Source organism: Thunnus maccoyii, chromosome 3, assembly GCF_910596095.1.
Source record: "Thunnus maccoyii chromosome 3, fThuMac1.1, whole genome shotgun sequence".
Taxonomy (NCBI): Eukaryota; Metazoa; Chordata; class Actinopteri; order Scombriformes; family Scombridae; genus Thunnus; species Thunnus maccoyii.
In genome coordinates, this window is record NC_056535.1 from 17,286,458 (window position 1) to 17,304,714 (window position 18,257).

The 18,257-nt window shown below is 40.3% G+C and overlaps 1 protein-coding gene across 1 annotated transcript; it reads left to right on the plus strand.

Annotated features, from left to right (window-relative positions):
• Positions 1-476: 476 nt before the first annotated feature.
• Positions 477-16,028, plus strand: LOC121889505 (sodium-dependent neutral amino acid transporter SLC6A17-like). Its single transcript, XM_042401509.1, has 13 exons — positions 477-780; positions 4,397-4,851; positions 7,470-7,627; positions 8,610-8,736; positions 10,823-11,004; positions 11,108-11,218; positions 11,309-11,550; positions 12,975-13,167; positions 13,280-13,472; positions 13,735-13,894; positions 13,996-14,158; positions 14,760-15,788; positions 15,995-16,028. Exons 1-12 carry the CDS (start codon positions 596-598, stop codon positions 15,165-15,167), a joined length of 2,577 nt encoding a protein of 858 aa, XP_042257443.1. The 5' UTR covers positions 477-595; the 3' UTR covers positions 15,168-15,788; positions 15,995-16,028.
• The last annotated feature ends 2,229 nt before the right edge of the window (positions 16,029-18,257 follow it).

The window sequence follows — 18,257 nt, forward strand, 5'->3', positions numbered from 1 at the left end:
TTAATAAAAGTATCTCTATCATTGAAGTTGACAATGTCCTTCTTTTCTACATTTCACTATATTATTCATGTATTATGAAATATTGTGCATTTATTTATTTATTATGATTAATTAATAGAGAAAAGAGGTTGCAAATTTGTTTCTCAGTGTGGAGAGAAACAATCTTTTCTCCACTGATTTTTTTGTTATTGGGAGTGAGGCTATGAAAACCTGCAGGTTTACTGAGTGTACTGAGTTTACCTTTAAGAAATGAGTTGTGCTTTTTCGCCCTCTGGGCATCCTGATATAGAAGTGTTGAATGGCTTAAATTTTTTATCAATTGGAAAACGCGCTCTGGCCCAACCTTTATCAAGTATGACGAAAGCTGCGTCAGACAGCAGCTTCCTCAGGTAGGAGTGGATAACCTTGACGGATCCGCGCATAGTTTTGCCCCCCTTTCTCCCCCCTCTCCTCAGCATCCCACCTCCCCGCTCAGAGACGCTGTTGTGATGGGCGGGAGTCTCCAACAACAAATGAGTGGCAGGTGATAATTTGTCATTGATGACAATGAACGGCACTTTGTGCGTCACGGTGCGCCCTGGACTCTCCACCCTGCATGTTAATGGTAGGCAGAGCAGCATGTGATCCTCCGTCCTCCAGTGTCCTGCGAGCGCTCAGTCAGTACCACACCGACACACAAGTGCTGCCCAGCGGATGTATTCATGCATCTCTCCAGATATTCTCTCAACACTGCGTTCCTATTAAACCCTGGATTGTGTTGATCGCTGCAAAAGACTCACGGTGAGAAAAAAATGTTTGGTTTTTTAATTCTAACATCCTTGAGCATCTCTTTCTGAGAGGATAGGTGTTATCACCTGGATGTACAGAGGTTTAGAGTGAAGTTCACAGGCAGCTGGGAAAGAGTTGTAATTGCTTTATTTTATGCCTTGAAATTTAATTATGAAGCAAGTGTTCGAGTTTGCGCAGAGGTCAGGAAAATAATCGCTTTTGACCTTGATTGTGCGTGTGTTTAAAAGTCGTCGCGTTACTCATGATTGAGCAGGAAAATCAGAGACAAAATATTGTGCTATCAGAAGCAGCGCCAGATGTGTCACCAGGTGTTCACAGTGAATGATCTGTGCTGTGGTGTTGATTACTGAGGGAGCTCAGGAGCTTTTCACAACCTGCAGCAACTAGATATTTCCATTGGAAAAAAAGTGTTTGTAAATGTTTTGGCTAACTGTGGTGTTGTTTCAGACTTATAAAGCAGACTGGTAATCATAGGATCAGTAATCGATTAATGAACAACTGTGGACAGTTAAACAAGAGTGATCACTGGAGCTGATAGCTGCAGAGTCAGCTGATTTTATTCTAACTACTGTAATTGCATTGTGTGTTACTGAAACTGTTTCAGAGACCTCTATCTATTGAAATATAACTCATAGAAACTGTTTTGGTTGTGTTTGTTTGTTGCCTTAGTTTGCATGAGACAGTTACTTTAGCTCAGATAATTTTGTGAGAACAGTGATGTGTAAGAGTGTATTTGTGGTTAAAAGTGAATGATAATGAACGTATGACCCTGTTGTTGTTGGTGGAAATTTACCCGTGTAAAGACTGATTTCTTAAAATGCGTTATTTTGTAAAATCTGCACTCAAATTTTAAAGTTACCTCAGTATTATTTACTTTTAATTTATAGTCATTTAGATATGTTGCTGGTGATGCACAATGATGTGTTGATTGCACATTTCGAACAGTTTGTCTTGACTACAAACATTCATAGACTATCATGTGTAGCAACATGCTATTAACAGTGAAAAATGTCCATCACAATTTCCTGGAGTCCACAGTGACATCATCAAATGTCAACAACAGTCTAAAGCCCAAATATGTTCGATTCCCTGTAACGTAAGACAAGTCAAAGCAGAAAATCCTCAAATTTAAGAACCTGAAACCATCTTTTTTTGTTGTTGTTCACAGAAAGACCTAAGCAATTAATGGATTATCAAGAGTTCCTGACTATTTACTGTCAATTGTCTAATAGATAAATCATTGCAGCTCTAGATAAACCGCTTTCCTGCATATTACAGCAGACACTATGAAACTACATTATTATTATTGTCCTAATATAGAAAATTACTCTTATTGCACCCTCTGCTGTTGATATATTTGTTCTGAATAAGCAGAAGTAATATAGTGAAGATGAGTCCTGCACATACAAGTTAATAAGAATCTCTAAATAGGCAAAGAAAGAGAATAAATATACAAATATCAGGCAGATATATATATATACAGGTTTTAATGTATACACACGGCTAAATACAATTCTTCAGTTTTTAACTGTGCACCAATAATGAAACTCTTCTCCCAACGACAAATCTGTAACCAACCTCAGAGAAAGATAGCATTTCAAGCCCACCAGAAGGCTTTTTCCTGCCATGAGAAAACACGCCTTTAATGTTGTATAAAATGACTCCACACAGTCTGACTCTTAGCATCCGCTGGGGTCATCTGAACTGTGCCCCCCCCCCCCCCCCCCCTCCCAGCTGGATTATTGGTTGGGTGAGTTGATGTGTTTTCATTTCTCAGCGTTGGCTGGATGATTGATATTACGTGTCTTGTATACTATAGTGCAGGATTGAATGACAAGACAGAAAGCAGCTTTACAGTTAATGCACACAGGATTATGAAGACTTGTGAATGGCCGAATGGATTATTATTGCATCATAGGCTCATCTTGACATGCACAAAGGAGGAAATCTGTTGTGGTGATGAAAAGATAAATTGAAAGAGTGAAAGAAAGCAAATGCACATCCTGAGCGTGTATCGTGAGTTAAATCGAGGAATTTGTGCGTGTTTGTAAGTTTGTTTTAGGCTGATGTAAGCAGTGAGTGTTGTGACGCGGCTCGTGTGCATCACTATTACATCACACGCGAGGTGCGGCATCTTCATTCAGCTCCGGTTCTCTACTGGTTCCCAAAATTGACCTTCTGCTGTAACAGGACTTTGTAAATCAGTTGCTACAACCACAGATAATCAATTATTATGAGATAGCCTCTTATTTTCTTCTTCTTTTCCTGTGACAAAGTCTTCTCTAATCCCACAAGTTGTGCGGTTTTGCATTTCAGTGGATAGCAGGCTTTTCATAACGGAGAAACGATTCACTCAATAAGTAATGAGCCTACACGGAGGCTGGTGATGTAGATCAGGAGAACACATGAGGGCAGTTCATCCAAAGCATCATGTTCACTTCCTCCACTGCGTTTGGGTTGAACCAACCGCTCCCTGACAGAGGGGTGAGGATGGATGTTGCTGCAAGGCTTCAGGGGATTAGTGGATTTACAGGAAAAAAAAGCTTCACTAAAGTTAAGCTTGCAGAACAGGGAAATTAAATAGAACAATTTGCAGGATTGGGAATTTTTTCGGAACCTAAAACATTGTGTGTGAGGCAAAGAGCTGTGGTGTTGTTTTGTGTTGTTTGTATGTTCAAGTCTGTGCCACGGACAGATTTAATGATTTAGGGGCCCCAGGCAAACTCTGTCTTGTTTTATTTTCACCCTTTCTCTATCTGGGAATATTTGTATTTGCAATGACAGAAGAAGTACTCAAAATTTGTTCTTAAGTAAAACTATTAATACTGCACAGTAAAAGTCCTGCATTCAAAATTTCACTTAAAAGTAAAGAGTGAAAGAGAAGTATTATTAGCACAATGTACTTAAATGTACTTGTGTTTAAGTCTTATATAACGCTGGATAGTTTAATGAATGCTGATGCATCATATGTTATATATTTTATTATACCAGTAACATTTATCTCTCAGGTAAATATAGTGGTACAAAGTTTTCCTCTGAAGTAGAAGTATACAGTTGCATATATTTTAAGTGTTTTGGGGGCCTTTTTCAAGTTATTTCAGGGCACAATGAGATAAAATAGTAACACAAGTCAATATTTTTCATTTCTAAACATCATAATAAATTTTTAGCTGTTTGGGGCCCTTTTAGTTGGGGGCCCCAGGCAGTTGCCTACCTTGCCTCATGGTAAAGTCCGCCCCTCTGCTGAGTTTTTGCTGAAAGAACCAGGTTAGGTTTACACCCAGGTGTGACAAATGTTCTCTTGTCTACATGTGGACATCCTCCATGACTCTGGAGAGGAATAACCATGTGCTACAATCCAGTGTCTTATCAGGAGCTTAGCCAAGCACTAAATGGAGGAATAATTGTGTCAGTGACTGTGTGAGGTGTTATTTAAGGATCACAGCCAGGAAACAGAAGCTTTAGATTACTGTGCATCAAATGGGCCTTGAAATGATGACTATTTATGTGATTTTTGTCCAATAATAGAACGTTATTGCATTTTAATTTTGATGATGTCCTTGAAATACATTTTTTCTTATTTGACCTTTCTGTTTCTCTGATGCAGGACTGAGGCCCAGACCTGCAATCCAGCTGCCTCTCTTCAGCATCTCCCTCATAGCTACATCCATTCATCTCAATCTCTTCCTCTATCACTTCTCTCTGTTCCTACCAGTCTCGGTCTTGCTCTCTCTTACTCTCTCCACCCCCGCCCCCTTTCCGAACCCTCAGCCTCCCTGATGCCTAAGAACAGCAAGGTGACGCAGCGCGAGCAAAGCCATGAGCACGTCACAGAGTCGGTGGCTGACCTGCTCGCAAACGAGGAGCCGCTCGACTACAAGAACAGCTCCCTGAACGTCGGAGGGGCTGCTGGGAAGAAAGGCCCGCAGATAGAGGTGCCCGAAAACGATGGACGACCTGCCTGGAACAGCAAACTGCAGTACATCCTGGCCCAGGTGGGCTTCTCTGTGGGCCTGGGGAACGTGTGGCGCTTCCCTTACCTGTGCCAAAAGAACGGAGGAGGTTAGTTAAGCTGCAAGGCTGCACACAGTCGGACAAGTGACTGATTTCATTTACAGTAACATTTACTGATTTTTAGTAGATTTTTTCTGAACAGTTCCTTCACTTTTTCAGGTGTTTTTTAAACCAGTAATTTCATTTTAACTTAAAGCCCATAGAGGAAGCATACTGTCATTGTCAGAAATGATGAAAAGATAATGACACAGTTAGAGAGAAGGGCTGAATCAATTTTCACCATGATTGTTATATTTCTTATATTTTTGTATATTTTTATAACAAACAAAACATTTTCCTTCTGAATATTTGAAAGAAGCTGCCCAATTAATTCATCAAATTATGCAAAATGTAATTAAAAACAAATAAAATGAGTTACTGTAGTTTTTGTTTTATGTGCATGAAAAGTTGTGTCTTTTGCAATGCATAACAGTAAAACACAGGTCACTGCATTGAACATCAAGTTGATTATGTGAATTTGCATATTTTCACCATACAGTGATACATATAGATATCGAAAAAATATTCTCATGAACATGATGATATTTAACCTTATTGCCTTATTTGACACAAGTGATTTGTTGTTGAATTATTTGCCAAGCAGGCTGATTTGATGATTTTTTTGAGGTCAACATCTGCCCAGTTTCCTGTTTGTTACTTCAAGCTAATCAGTCATGTTTTTCGTATCTCAGTGACCTCGACCATCACAAACTTCATGGCATTTCCATTCACCACAGAACTGCAAGGGGAGCGGCTGTATTGTACATAAAAACAGTCATGTCTAAATATAGCTGCACTATTGATTACTACTGCTGGCAGAGCCGGCCGAGCTCAACTGATACTCTGGTAAACAGAAAAGAGCTCAATAAAAGAGGAATGTAACTGTATAGTACAGTGCTGAGGAATTATTTTGGTCTGGGATGCATGTAACCGGAGGTGTAAACAGTGTAAACCTGTGTGAAGAATACCTTGTCATCGTGGATCGACAGACAACGCTTTAGCTGCTGATGTTTTTGTGTTCACTGCCTCACTGCCCGTGTCTGATTTATTTCATATAGGCAAGATATGCTGACAGTAGACTCACTCCCAGACAAGCTGAGCAGCCATTTTTCACTCTGTAAATGGCTGCCAGACAGCCAATTACAGACACATTAAAGGTCTGTGTTGTTTAGGAGTTATCACTGTGTGGGCTCCTCTCACTTTTCCTCTATTCTTCTCCTTTGACATGCCTTTCCTCTTTTAACATCCTCTATCAATCTCGCTCTGCTGTCACATCTTTATGCTCACGACTATATATGGCTCCGGTTTAAATAACCCGTTATGAAGTGGATTTGCTTGAAGGTGCTTAGAATTTGCAGTTTGTCAGCAATGTGAGGATCCTGGCAAAGGCCCAAAACACCTCACTACATTTAACCTCACTATCCTCACTACTTCTTGCTCCAGCATTTCACCTCCTCTCCACCTCATTACTCCACCCGCTACGAGATGTGTGTGCCACTGTATGTAATCACTACTTCTGATGTATTAATAATACACATTTGCCTGCTATAAGTCTTTATATATCCGGGATGATGACTCACCCTGCACATAAAACACAGTTGCATCCTGATTATGCCTCCCTGGATTACACCGCTCAGGGCCAAATTTAGACTTCCATCAAAAGTGAAATGAAATTCAAAGACTATTAGTCAATGGAGCCGGGGACCCTGGTGAGGAGCTGTGAGAGGAGTGGGGGTGGCTGGGTTAATCACTCAATCACAGTATCACATTTTTGCAAGATGCACTGATGCAAAACTGTTGAACTACTGCGCAAATGTTACAAATTAATACAGTCAGAAATATTATTTATACTCATCACACTGTTTAAGGACCGCATCAATATGTTAGCATGTTTTGGCCCATTTACTAGAAATCGTGTACACACTTAATCACCAGAATAATGGAAACATACAAAGTGCAGGGGAAGCCACTGTGTCAAAAAGGTCTTGATTCGAGTCTTGGGTCATTTCTTAGGCCATTTGTGATGATGCTGTTGTTGTATTGGATGGCAACATATTGAAAGCCATACTAGTGGCTCTGTGAAGTTGCACTAGGCACAGCAATGCTAATGTTGAATAATTAGCACAAACCACGAACACCAGCTGAGGCTGATGGGAATGTCTTTAGGTTTGCAGCTATTTGATCACAAACCAAAGTATTGGACAAATAAAAATTTTAACCTGATGATGGTGTTGAATGAAAAGTCAAAAGATCATCAAAGTTATTAAAATTCATCCTGAGGGGACCATGAATGTCCAATGGCAATCCATCCGATATTTCTTGAGACATTGGAGGTAAAGGAAGAGTTAGAGGATCATCAAAGTCAGTCAGATTGACCGTTTGGACACCATTGATATCTATACAAATTTCATGGCAATCCATCAAAAAGTTGTAGATATTTCAATCTCGACCAAAATGGTGATTCGACTAACCAACCAGGTAAACAGGCTAAAAGTTATAAGGAGAAGTCCACTCTTACATAATCTGGAGAAAAACATATTCTTTAATTCAGCAACAGTGGAATCTGTTGTTTTTCTTTGTTGGTTTACCAACCAAACAAAGCATTTTCCCTGGTCTCTGTTTTTCAGGTGCCTATCTGGTTCCCTACTTCATCCTCCTCCTCATCATTGGTATCCCGCTCTTCTTCCTGGAGCTGGCAGTGGGTCAGAAGATCCGGCGTGGTAGCATCGGGGTGTGGAACTACGTCTGTCCCCATCTGGGCGGGATAGGAATGTCTAGTCTGATGGTATTTCTTTTATTTCATTTTTTCTTCAAGGGGCGTAACTCAGACTGCACTGTAACTGTTAAAGGCTATAATGGCGTCTCAGAAAAACAGTTTGACAGCAGCATGGTGGAGAGAAAAAGGTGCGGGTCCGCTGATAAAAATCAGCGAGGTTGTTATGGGGGAACAGCTGTCAAACCCTGCAGTTAAACAGAAGCACATCTGCTGAATGTGCACCAGCTAAGGGATAAAACAAAAAAAACAAGCTACTCCGTCTATGTGATTTATGATGGTGCTTTCTTTTCTGCCTAGGCAAACACTTTGTAAACTCTCCTCTGTCCTCCATCTATCTATCTATCTATCTATGAATTTGGTAGGTTTTTGGATCCCTTATGTATGTACGTAAGTATAATGTAAAGGCTAAACAACCATGAACCTGATATAGCAAAGAGCAGGATGACATTACAGGAACATCTAGAGTCACCACAACATCCTGCCTCAGCCTCTCGTGGGTTTATGGGAGGTACTGACATGTTTGAGAGTGAAACGTAGCCTTTCTTTAGAGTTGCTCGGCTGGTGCAGAAGCAGCTATAAATATCTCTTAGAGGATCACTGTTGAAAAGAGAGCACTTTAATTATTCATGCTTTCCTCAACCTTATTTAGCTGCTGAATGTCCTGGCTGGCAAGACTGCTCAGAAAGACTGACAGCAACATGGGACGTGCACAAAGCATGTTGCTGCTTTCATATTCATATTTCTCTCACTCTGTACTCTATATCTTATTACACTGGTATAAAAGACATAGCACCTTATAGTTGTGATTCCTGTTAATGTAAAGTATGCCTGTTATTTACATCATATAGCAGAAGGCATACTGTAAAATATCAGTTACTGTAATACATTTTCTTTGGTAACTGTATGTCTATCTATCTATCTATCTATCTATCTATCTATCTATCTATCTATCTATCTATCTATCTATCTATCTATCTATCTATCTATTCAGGTGTGTGGCTTTGTGGGGCTCTACTATAATGTGATTATCGGCTGGAGTATCTTCTACTTCTTCCAGTCCTTCCAGTATCCTCTGCCGTGGAGCGACTGCCCTATCAGAAAGAATGGGACACTTGCCAGTGAGTGACATTAAATACTACTAATACAGAATAAATTTACTATGAAGTACTTTTCATGAAGCAAATAAATGCATTGGAACAACATTTAAAACCACAGTTACAGTTCTTTCCCAGTTGCTTTGGCACAATCGTCAAATGGAAATCATGATTCTGAAATCCACACTGCATTTTCTCACAACAGTATGTGTATTTTCTGTTGCTGCCACACAGAATTAAAATGTCCAAGTACAAATATCTTCAAACGACCCAGTGATGGACTGAGTCACTCTGCTTTTCTTTTGAACTGCGTTACTTATCAACATGCTCATGGTATAAATCCTCCCTTGCAAAAATTTAAAGCCAACTGTCACAACCTTTCACAGATTTTAATTATCTGGCATCATCATACAAAGATTAATCTTGCATAAAAATTCAATTAGACACAATTAGCTCATCCTCAGTTGTTTGCGCAAATAATCACATGTTTTATGAAGGTATGGCAGCTTGTAAATATGAAGCAGATGTTTGGTTTAAACAATGATTAAGGGACGTGTCATTTGGTAGCAGTGATACACTGATTGACTAATTTATAACACATTAAGTCAAATCTTTTGGGTGACTGACAGCCAGTGTTTCAGAAAAAAGTGCTTGAGCTATTGAGAAAAACTAGAGTAAAATGAAGTAGAACTTAAAAGATACAAACAGACAAAAATGTTGACAATAATACAGTTTTTGTGCAGTAATAAGTTGCCCTAATTTAACAAAAGAAATAAAAGTGCAGTAAAAGAATTCATCAAGCAAAGACACAATCAAAAAGGATTTTTTTTACAGTAATTTAAATTTCAAAGTTGGGATGTATTTTATCATCAGGAAGTTGGTTCCATATGTGTGTAGCTTAGTAGCTCAATGCAAACTCAATCTAAATGACTGACTGGGTTTATTTCTTCAAGCAAATCAGAAATATATTTAATATATTATAGGACATTAAGAGGTTTATAATACAGACCAGTGTGTGTTTTTGTTTCCTTTTAATTCAATCTGTTAAATCACCTTCCATTACAATATGAATGCTTTCATCTAATATCAAGAGTGTGTACGTTTTCAGGATTATTTGGTGTTTGGAACAATATCCATTTGTGCCATTGTATTGTTCTGGTCAATCTTTGCAGCAGCATGTATACAGCTCTTACAATAATACCTCAAAGGGCCACCGTGTTGCAAGGTTTAGATTCTGTGTTCGGCCTCAGTCCACACATTGACACACCTAAGCAGATCAAACAAATTACGTTAACTTCCTTACAAGGTTCTGTCACGACTACATGGACATAATCCAGATTAAAACCCTCTGGAGTTTATTCGATTAGAAGTGATAATAGCATAACCCCGTGGCGGCCAAGAAACGCTCAGCATGTGTATGACTCAGCGAGGCTGAGCCGGCTGGCAGATAGACGGGGAGTAGAGATTCAGCCGCTCAGACTGAAGGATGCTCATGCTGAAGGACAGAAACAATGAATGTCTGTTTGTCATAGATCTATATCCTAGATCTATAGATCTACAGTATCTATATACATGTGACCAGACAGTAGCTGAAAAACAATCATTTCAGCAGAGGTCATCTTGATTTCCTCAGTGTTAGTTTATCATATCTTATTACATTATAGTTTAATTTACAGATCTTTCCCTGCATCTATAGGTGTCTATGCGTCTGTGTGGGTTGTGTGTTTGAACCCACATAGATAAATCTGCACCAACCTGCATTATTACGCTGAGAATCATAACACTGCTGCCTCTAAACTCAGCCATACACAGTATATATCATTTTCCCAAGGTAACACAAGAATATACCACTGTATGTGTGCACTGAAGAAAAATTTCAGGTGTGATGAATTGGAGGTTCATGCTTTGCATAATAAATACACACATGACCTTGTTTAGCTCACTAACATCTAAGAGGTGTGAGCCAGCAGAGAATTGAGATATTGACCCTGAGTAAACATTCTCAATCTCATTATATTTCACTTCCTGCTGCGTGTTCATCTTCACACCTCTTTCTTTTCCTTCATACTCATTATCACCTAACCTAAACTTAACATCTCCATTTCTCCAGTTGTGGAGCCAGAGTGTGACAAAAGCTCCGCTACAACCTATTTCTGGTACCGTCAGACTCTGAACACCACCAGCACCATCGCGGAGAGTGGTGGCCTGAACATCAAAATGACCCTGTCTCTGCTGGTGGCCTGGATCATCGTCTGCCTCGCCGTCATTAGAGGAATCGCCTCCTCGGGGAAGGTAGCGAAGAGGATGAGACAGAAATTAATCATACAATGAGAGAGAAAAATCTGAAGGAGACCAACCTTTCCTTAATCTATGTTTTTGCTCTCTGCATTCAAAGGTGATGTACTTCAGCTCTCTTTTCCCGTATGTGGTGCTGTTCTGTTTCCTGGTCAGGGGTTTAATGCTGAAGGGATCGGTGGATGGCATCGCTCACATGTTCACTCCCAAGGTAAGACTACTTAATTTTTCCGCTCTTTCTCCCTCTTGATATTTTGAGTCAACCACAAACTGATGAGTCTCTCTCCTTTGTGTCTCACAGCTGGAGAAGATGTTGGAGCCCCAGGTGTGGAGAGAGGCCGCCACTCAGGTCTTTTTTGCCCTGGGTCTGGGGTTCGGAGGAGTCATAGCCTTCTCCAGTTACAATAAGATAGACAACAACTGTCACTTTGATGCCGTGCTCGTCTCTTTCATCAACTTCCTCACCTCCATCCTGGCCACACTAGTGGTATTCGCCGTGCTTGGCTTCAAGGCCAACATCATGAATGAAAAGTGTGTCGTAGAGTAAGTTCAACACCTGCGAACGCTTTCTCTCCACAAGGGGCATACTCGCATGTTGTCAAACCTTAATCCAAAAGTGAAAACACAAAATCCAAATTAGCGGGTATATAAAAGCGTGACAAGAAAAGCAGCCACTTGTTTGTCCAACTGAAATGGTTAATCATGTCGGTTCACATCAGTTGCTGTAGATTAACGTGATGAAAAATGTGACAGTTTGAATCATATCATTCTTCACTTCACGTTGTAAGTTGTTTTAAAGTCGTCTCACTTACCTCTAGTGGTATCTAGCCATGCAGTTTTACCAGCTAAGGTCTGGGGATGGATTTACTTCACATCTCTGCAATTTCTGCCTCCTCCTCAACACAATGGAAGCAAATGGAATTTTGTTTGTGCTCCTCAAAGCATTTAAATTTTTAATACAAACCAGACTGAGAGTTTACAGCTGTACTAAATGCTAAAATCAGTATGCTAACATGCTGATGTTTAGCAGGTTGTTAACCATGTTCATCGTCTTAATATGATGTGTTAGTGTGGTAACATTTACTAATCAGCACAAAACACAAAACACAGGTCAGGGGATCACCAAAGTCAGTAGGCTTCATCCGCTGGCGACCATGAATGTCTGTACCAAATTCCAATGTAATCCTTTCAATTATGTTGAGATATTTCAGTCTGAACCACAGTGGGGGACTGACATACTGACAGACAGACATTGCCATCCTTAGAGCCACACTTTTAGCTAGCGTGGCTAAAAAATTCAAAGTTAATCTGTTACTCTGGGAAATGGATACACCAAAGGTGTGTTAGTCTCTGACATTTTCAAACAACAGCAATAAAACCAAAACTGCAACCACATGGCAAGACACCAAGGGAGATTTTTTTCTTATTTTGGTTGGTTGGTTAAAAGTATGAGCATTTTTGCACCACCATACTGTACATATATAACTGGGCTTTATACATACTACATACTTACTATATACATACAATCAGATTGTTTTGTGTCAATGATTATTACCGTTTGTTAAAGAAATTGTAGCTCCAGTGGTTTAAGTGGTTATCATGCATATTACCCTGTAATATAAACACTGTGCAATAACATGTACATAATATCTTTTCATCATCAAATCCAAATCCAAGACTGTATATATAGTGTACATATCCTTTCAGTATGAGGACATAAAACCACCTCTGTATTTAGATTAACTTCTTATTCATCGTGTTATTCCAGTACAAACAATTTGACCATATAGTTCGTGGGCCAGTTCTTTGCTGTACATAATAACTACATGTTTAGCTGGATATCTTTTTTAGCTGTATGTCTGTATCCATATCATCATGTAAATTTGTTCTCTGCACTATGTGTCAACTTACTTTGCTACTTTACCAAAGCTGATTGTGATTGTGATTTTGTCTTTTTATTTCCATAGTAATGCTGAGAAGATCCTGGGATACCTCAACTCAAACGTCCTGAGTCACGATCTCATCCCTCCACATGTGAATTTCTCCCACCTCAGCACGTCAGACTATGCTGAGATTTATGGGGTCATCAAGACAGTGAAAGAGGGCAGCTTCTCCCAGCTGGGTCTGGATCCTTGTGTTCTGGAGGATGAGCTCAACAAGGTGAGTCTTCGCCAGTTTTCTACAGTCACATCCAAAGCATGCTCTGTATTTGACTCTTTTCACACCTGTCCATACGTTTCCTTATTTAACTCCTCTGACTGTGTCTCTGCAGGCTGTCCAGGGCACCGGCCTGGCCTTCATCGCCTTTACGGAAGCCATGACACATTTCCCAGCGTCTCCGTTCTGGTCGGTCATGTTCTTCTTCATGCTCATCAATCTCGGTCTGGGCAGCATGATCGGCACCATGACTGGCATCACCACACCCGTCCTCGACACCTACAAGGTCCAGAAGGAGCTTTTCACAGGTAAATCTCCTCTGCATGCGGCCGTCGGCCCACTATAGGGTATTAGCGATTGAAACCCCTTACTCGGCACTTAAAAAGGATTAAAGCACATTTGGGAATGGGCTGCATTAAGCTCTGATTTATTGCTCTGAGTGTACTGAATGCAAAATGCTCACACGAAACAAAACAGCTTACTGGCAATAAAACCATCTTATTTTCCATTTTCTCCTCTATTAGACCTAAATGTTTGACTTTGAATGTACTTTTTTCTCCTCTTCCTCAGTGTGTTGCTGCATTGTGGCCTTCTTGTGTGGACTGTTGTTTGTTCAGCGCTCAGGGAATTACTTTGTCACCATGTTCGATGATTATTCTGCCGGGCTGCCTCTCACCGTAGTGGTCATCCTGGAAAATGTGTCTGTCGCTTGGATATATGGCACTAAAAGGTACAAGCAGCTGTAGATGTGTGTGTGTGGGTGAGTGTAAAATTGCACAAAGGGACATGATCATTACTGTAATGTCTTTGCTGTTCTGACTGTTCTGTCAGATTCATGCAGGATCTGGAGGACATGTTGGGTTTCCGACCGAGTATGATCTATTTCTACCTGTGGAAGTACGTGTCCCCTATCTGTCTCATCGTGCTCATCTCAGCTACAGTCATAGAAATGGCCATCAGCCCACCAGGATACAACGCCTGGGTCCAAGAGCTGGTCAGTCAATGTGTGTGTGTGTGTGTGTGTGTGTGTGTGTGTGTGTGTGTGTGTGTGTGTGTGTGTGTGTGTTGACAGCAATCTTCAATTTTCTCGTAGATTTAGTTTTCTTACCTCAACAATTTTTGTATTTTCCCATTAAAGGCTTTTTTGGTGGTTTTTTATATCTGAATTGAGTGTCTAAGGATAGAGGGTGTCATATATTGTTCAGATATAAATAAATCTGAACAATATATATTTGAAAATAAATTTTGTGTTTTGTGTTGGTTTTTTTGACATCTTTCATCTTCTATACCCTCAACCACCACACTGTTTTTACGCCTCATTTTTGTCATAAGGGTTTTGTCAAAAAGGCTCATAGACAAATATTTGTTCCTAAAAAGAGCACTTGTGTTTTTTGGGGTGTTTTTTTACAGTGTGTGTCTCTCTGCATGTATGTAAGATTAAAAAACACATTAGAGTTCTCCACTATTGCAGAACAAACAAACTGCTCAACTCTCACAGCTTGTACTTAAAGGCAAAGATTTTAATTCTTATTCTCCTCACCATTTGGAGAAACATTTTTTCACATACTCACTAAACCCTCTATGTGCATCTGCAGGCTCAGGAACGCTTCCAGAGCTACCCTCCCTGGGCGCTGGCCATGTGCTTTTCTCTCATCGTAGTAGCCATGCTTCCTCTCCCAATCGTCTTCATCGCCCGTCACTTCAACTTGATGTCAGACGGCTCCAACAAGCTGTCTGTCTCCTACCGTAAAACCATGATGAAGGACATTTCCAACCTGGAGGAGCAGGACGAGGCCAGGTTCATCCTCGGCACCAAGCCCGGGGAGGCACCGTCATCGGTGCCGGCACGCAGAGCCTACCTGGCTCCTGGAGGGAACAAAGCCCTGGACCCCAACTCCCTGTCTCCAAACAGCTGCTATGGTACAAGCTACCAGAATGCTGCAATCAGCCCCACGACGCCGACCACACCGACCACACCTGTCACACCAGAGTCTGACTCTTGACTCCTGTCTGACCCCATCCAAACACCCCTCTGACACCCATTCCCGTAGCACAGTTTACCTTTCAGCCACCATGTCTCCACAGGGGGTCACTTCAGCGCCAAGAACCCCCACTACACTGCCCCACTAACCACAAAACTATAAGTAGCTGCCCAATTTATCTGAGCACACACGTCCCAAAATGACACAGAGGAACCACCTGAGAGGATGTCCTAAATGTTTTATGTTTCCCAGCATCTGGACAAGTAGTCGGTTTGGAGATGTATGTTAACTCGTAGAAAAAGAGAGACAAAGTTCACTCTTTACAGCTGATGAAACACTGGAATCAGGGTGAGATTGACAGTGACACGCTGTATATCTGTATGTATTCTGTATTTAAAACCATCAGGTCTATGTGCTTAAAATGAAGTTCTGTGATCTGCTTTTCTTTGCCTTAGTATAAGGATCCTCAGCAGACCCCCCCCCCCCCCTCCCCCATCAAACTATGATGCACATCCCAGTCTGCACAGTGCCGGGGATCTGAAAGAATGAATGTAGTGGAGCCGGTGTGGTCCTGCTGGATGAATATGGTCTGGAGCCATAACAGGTTTTGACTCAGTACAGTGGCACAGAGCCAATATGAATGTGAGTTAAATTATTTGAAAGTTTTGTTGCTATTGTCTGTAGCAGTACTGTGTGTCAAAGCCATACAGTCAAACACAGAAAAGATTATTTTCTATTAGAAGTTACGCAGCGATGTCAGTGTGTACAACACTGAGCACTGATATGCACCTCTGTTCCACGGCTCTGTACTAGAAAACACTTCTCATTGTGTTGATTTGTTTTCACAGGGCTCTCTGTATTATAAACTATGCTTAAGGCTGCTCTAAAGACACCCATTTGCGATCCATCCTCACCCAGAATCAACCTCCTGCTGTATTTCGTGTGTAGCCAGTATTCAATGTTCTTGTTCATTCTGTAAAGAGTGATGTGCTGTAGTATGATGTAGGATAATATACAGTTTGTGTTACCTAGAGGAGATCTAAAGCCACAGTCTCATCATCCATCACACACTTTATAACTCGTGATATAGGAAATCACTCATTTCAGTTTCTCCGCCAAAGAGTAAGAAGTACATCACAAAACACTTGAAATCTACATGTTTATATTATAGAATAAGAGGGTATGCTGAATTGTGAACTACAAAGAGCTTGTTACACAATGCAGCCAGAAAGTACAGCTTGTTCATGAGAATTTAACGGTGCAGTGTGTAGAATTTAGTGGCATCTAGAGGAACGGACTTGAAGGATGAGGGGAAGGGGAGGTTATTCAGTTGGTTGCAATCTGCAACCTCACCACTAGATGGCACTAACTCCTACACACTGGTCCTTAAAAAGCAAATGCACAGCCTGATTTCTTGACACAGTTTTGACTTTCTTCCTAAGATAACAACAATGCTACAAAAGCACAGAAGAAATTCTATACAATTATTATGCACAAGCCAATTCCTGACCCTAAGTGTTGACCTATTATTTTGAGCACAATATTCAGGCACACAAAAAGTAAGCAATCGTAGTACAAACCCAAATGCAGAAACTCTGCTCACAGTATTATGAACAATGGAAAAATCAACAATGTACCAAAAGGTTTAGGAGCTTAAGGACCAAAACAGAAAAATTTTTGATTGAGGACATTATTATGGAATATTAAACTCATCAGCTCACTTAATAGCAGGAAATACTGTAAGTCTCGGCGTCCTCACACAAACAAACAAAAAGCACATGTACATACATGCTCAAACACACATGTACACATTATCTCTAAGTATTTGTGGAATAATTAACCTCCTAAAATGTCATTGAAGCAGCCCATAAGAGTAGGTTAACCCAGCAGACAGCCTGAATGGATAAAGTTAGGATGGACATGCTTCATTTTTGTACACACTGATAGTAAATAGTTGTGCAAAATTGTCTACAAGTTCAAATGGAGCACATTTAAGTTGCTGTTACATGGAAGAAAATACCTTTATTTATTTTTTTAATCACAATATATCAAAGCCATGGTGTTAAGGATTAAATGGACTATATTTATATATTCCTGTATATTTACGGTGTATGTAGATGTGATGGAAATAACAAAGATATATCTTTTAAAAGTGGCCAGTATCTATACTGTATATTTTAATCTTGTGTGATGGTTATTTAAATTCAAAGACTTACTAAGATCTATTTTGTAGTTTGTGTAGCTCATTTATGCTGTGGGATGTAAAACGCTGCTTGATGCTGGAGGTAATGTGTGTCTCAGTGTAGTCGAGAAGCTGCTGGTTCTCTGTTGTTGTTTATGGGAGCTGTGTGTCCCTCTGGCTGCGCCTCGTGTTAGGTGACATCCACTCGCCTGTCTCCACTTTAGGTTCACTGGTCTACTTGTTTTTAGCCACACTAGCAGTTTACCATGAATCCTTTGACTTTTCATCTAGTACCACCAGCAGGTCAAAGAGGTCAAGCAGGTCTTGTCCAACTCTTCTAAAAAAATAATTCCTGTAAGCTTGAGCTTCACTTTCAGATGAATGCAAACATTCTAGCTGTACACAAAAACACAATAACGTAGTGACAATTACAAGCTAAGCATGCTGTAAGTATACTAACAAGCTAACATGTTACATGAAATATCAGACAACATTTGCAAGCACATGTTAACATGCTAACTGGCATTCAGCTCATAGCCCAGCTGAGCCTAAGCACAGCTGAAGCACAGCTGAAGCTGAGCCAAATCTGAAGGTGCACATTAAGACAGAACACAACGCAAATGTTTTCTTGATTTACTTGCACAAATTTAAATGCTGGAGTGATTTTACAGCTTAGGCTCCGACTGAGTCTGAGTAACCAAGTTTTAACTGAGTCCCACTAACTCAACTCCAGTTGTTTCCTCTAGATCCTTCTCCTTTTTCCTTTTGTCAATGTATGTTCATGAAGTGGAGTAATATATCTTCAGGATAAATTTTTCACTCAGGTTCAAATATTTTCAAGTTGTGTGAACGCGTCTTTACCTACATTTGTGTAAAAAGCCATCAGCTCGCGTTTAACTCGTTCCATTTGCTTGTACTCGCATCTTTCT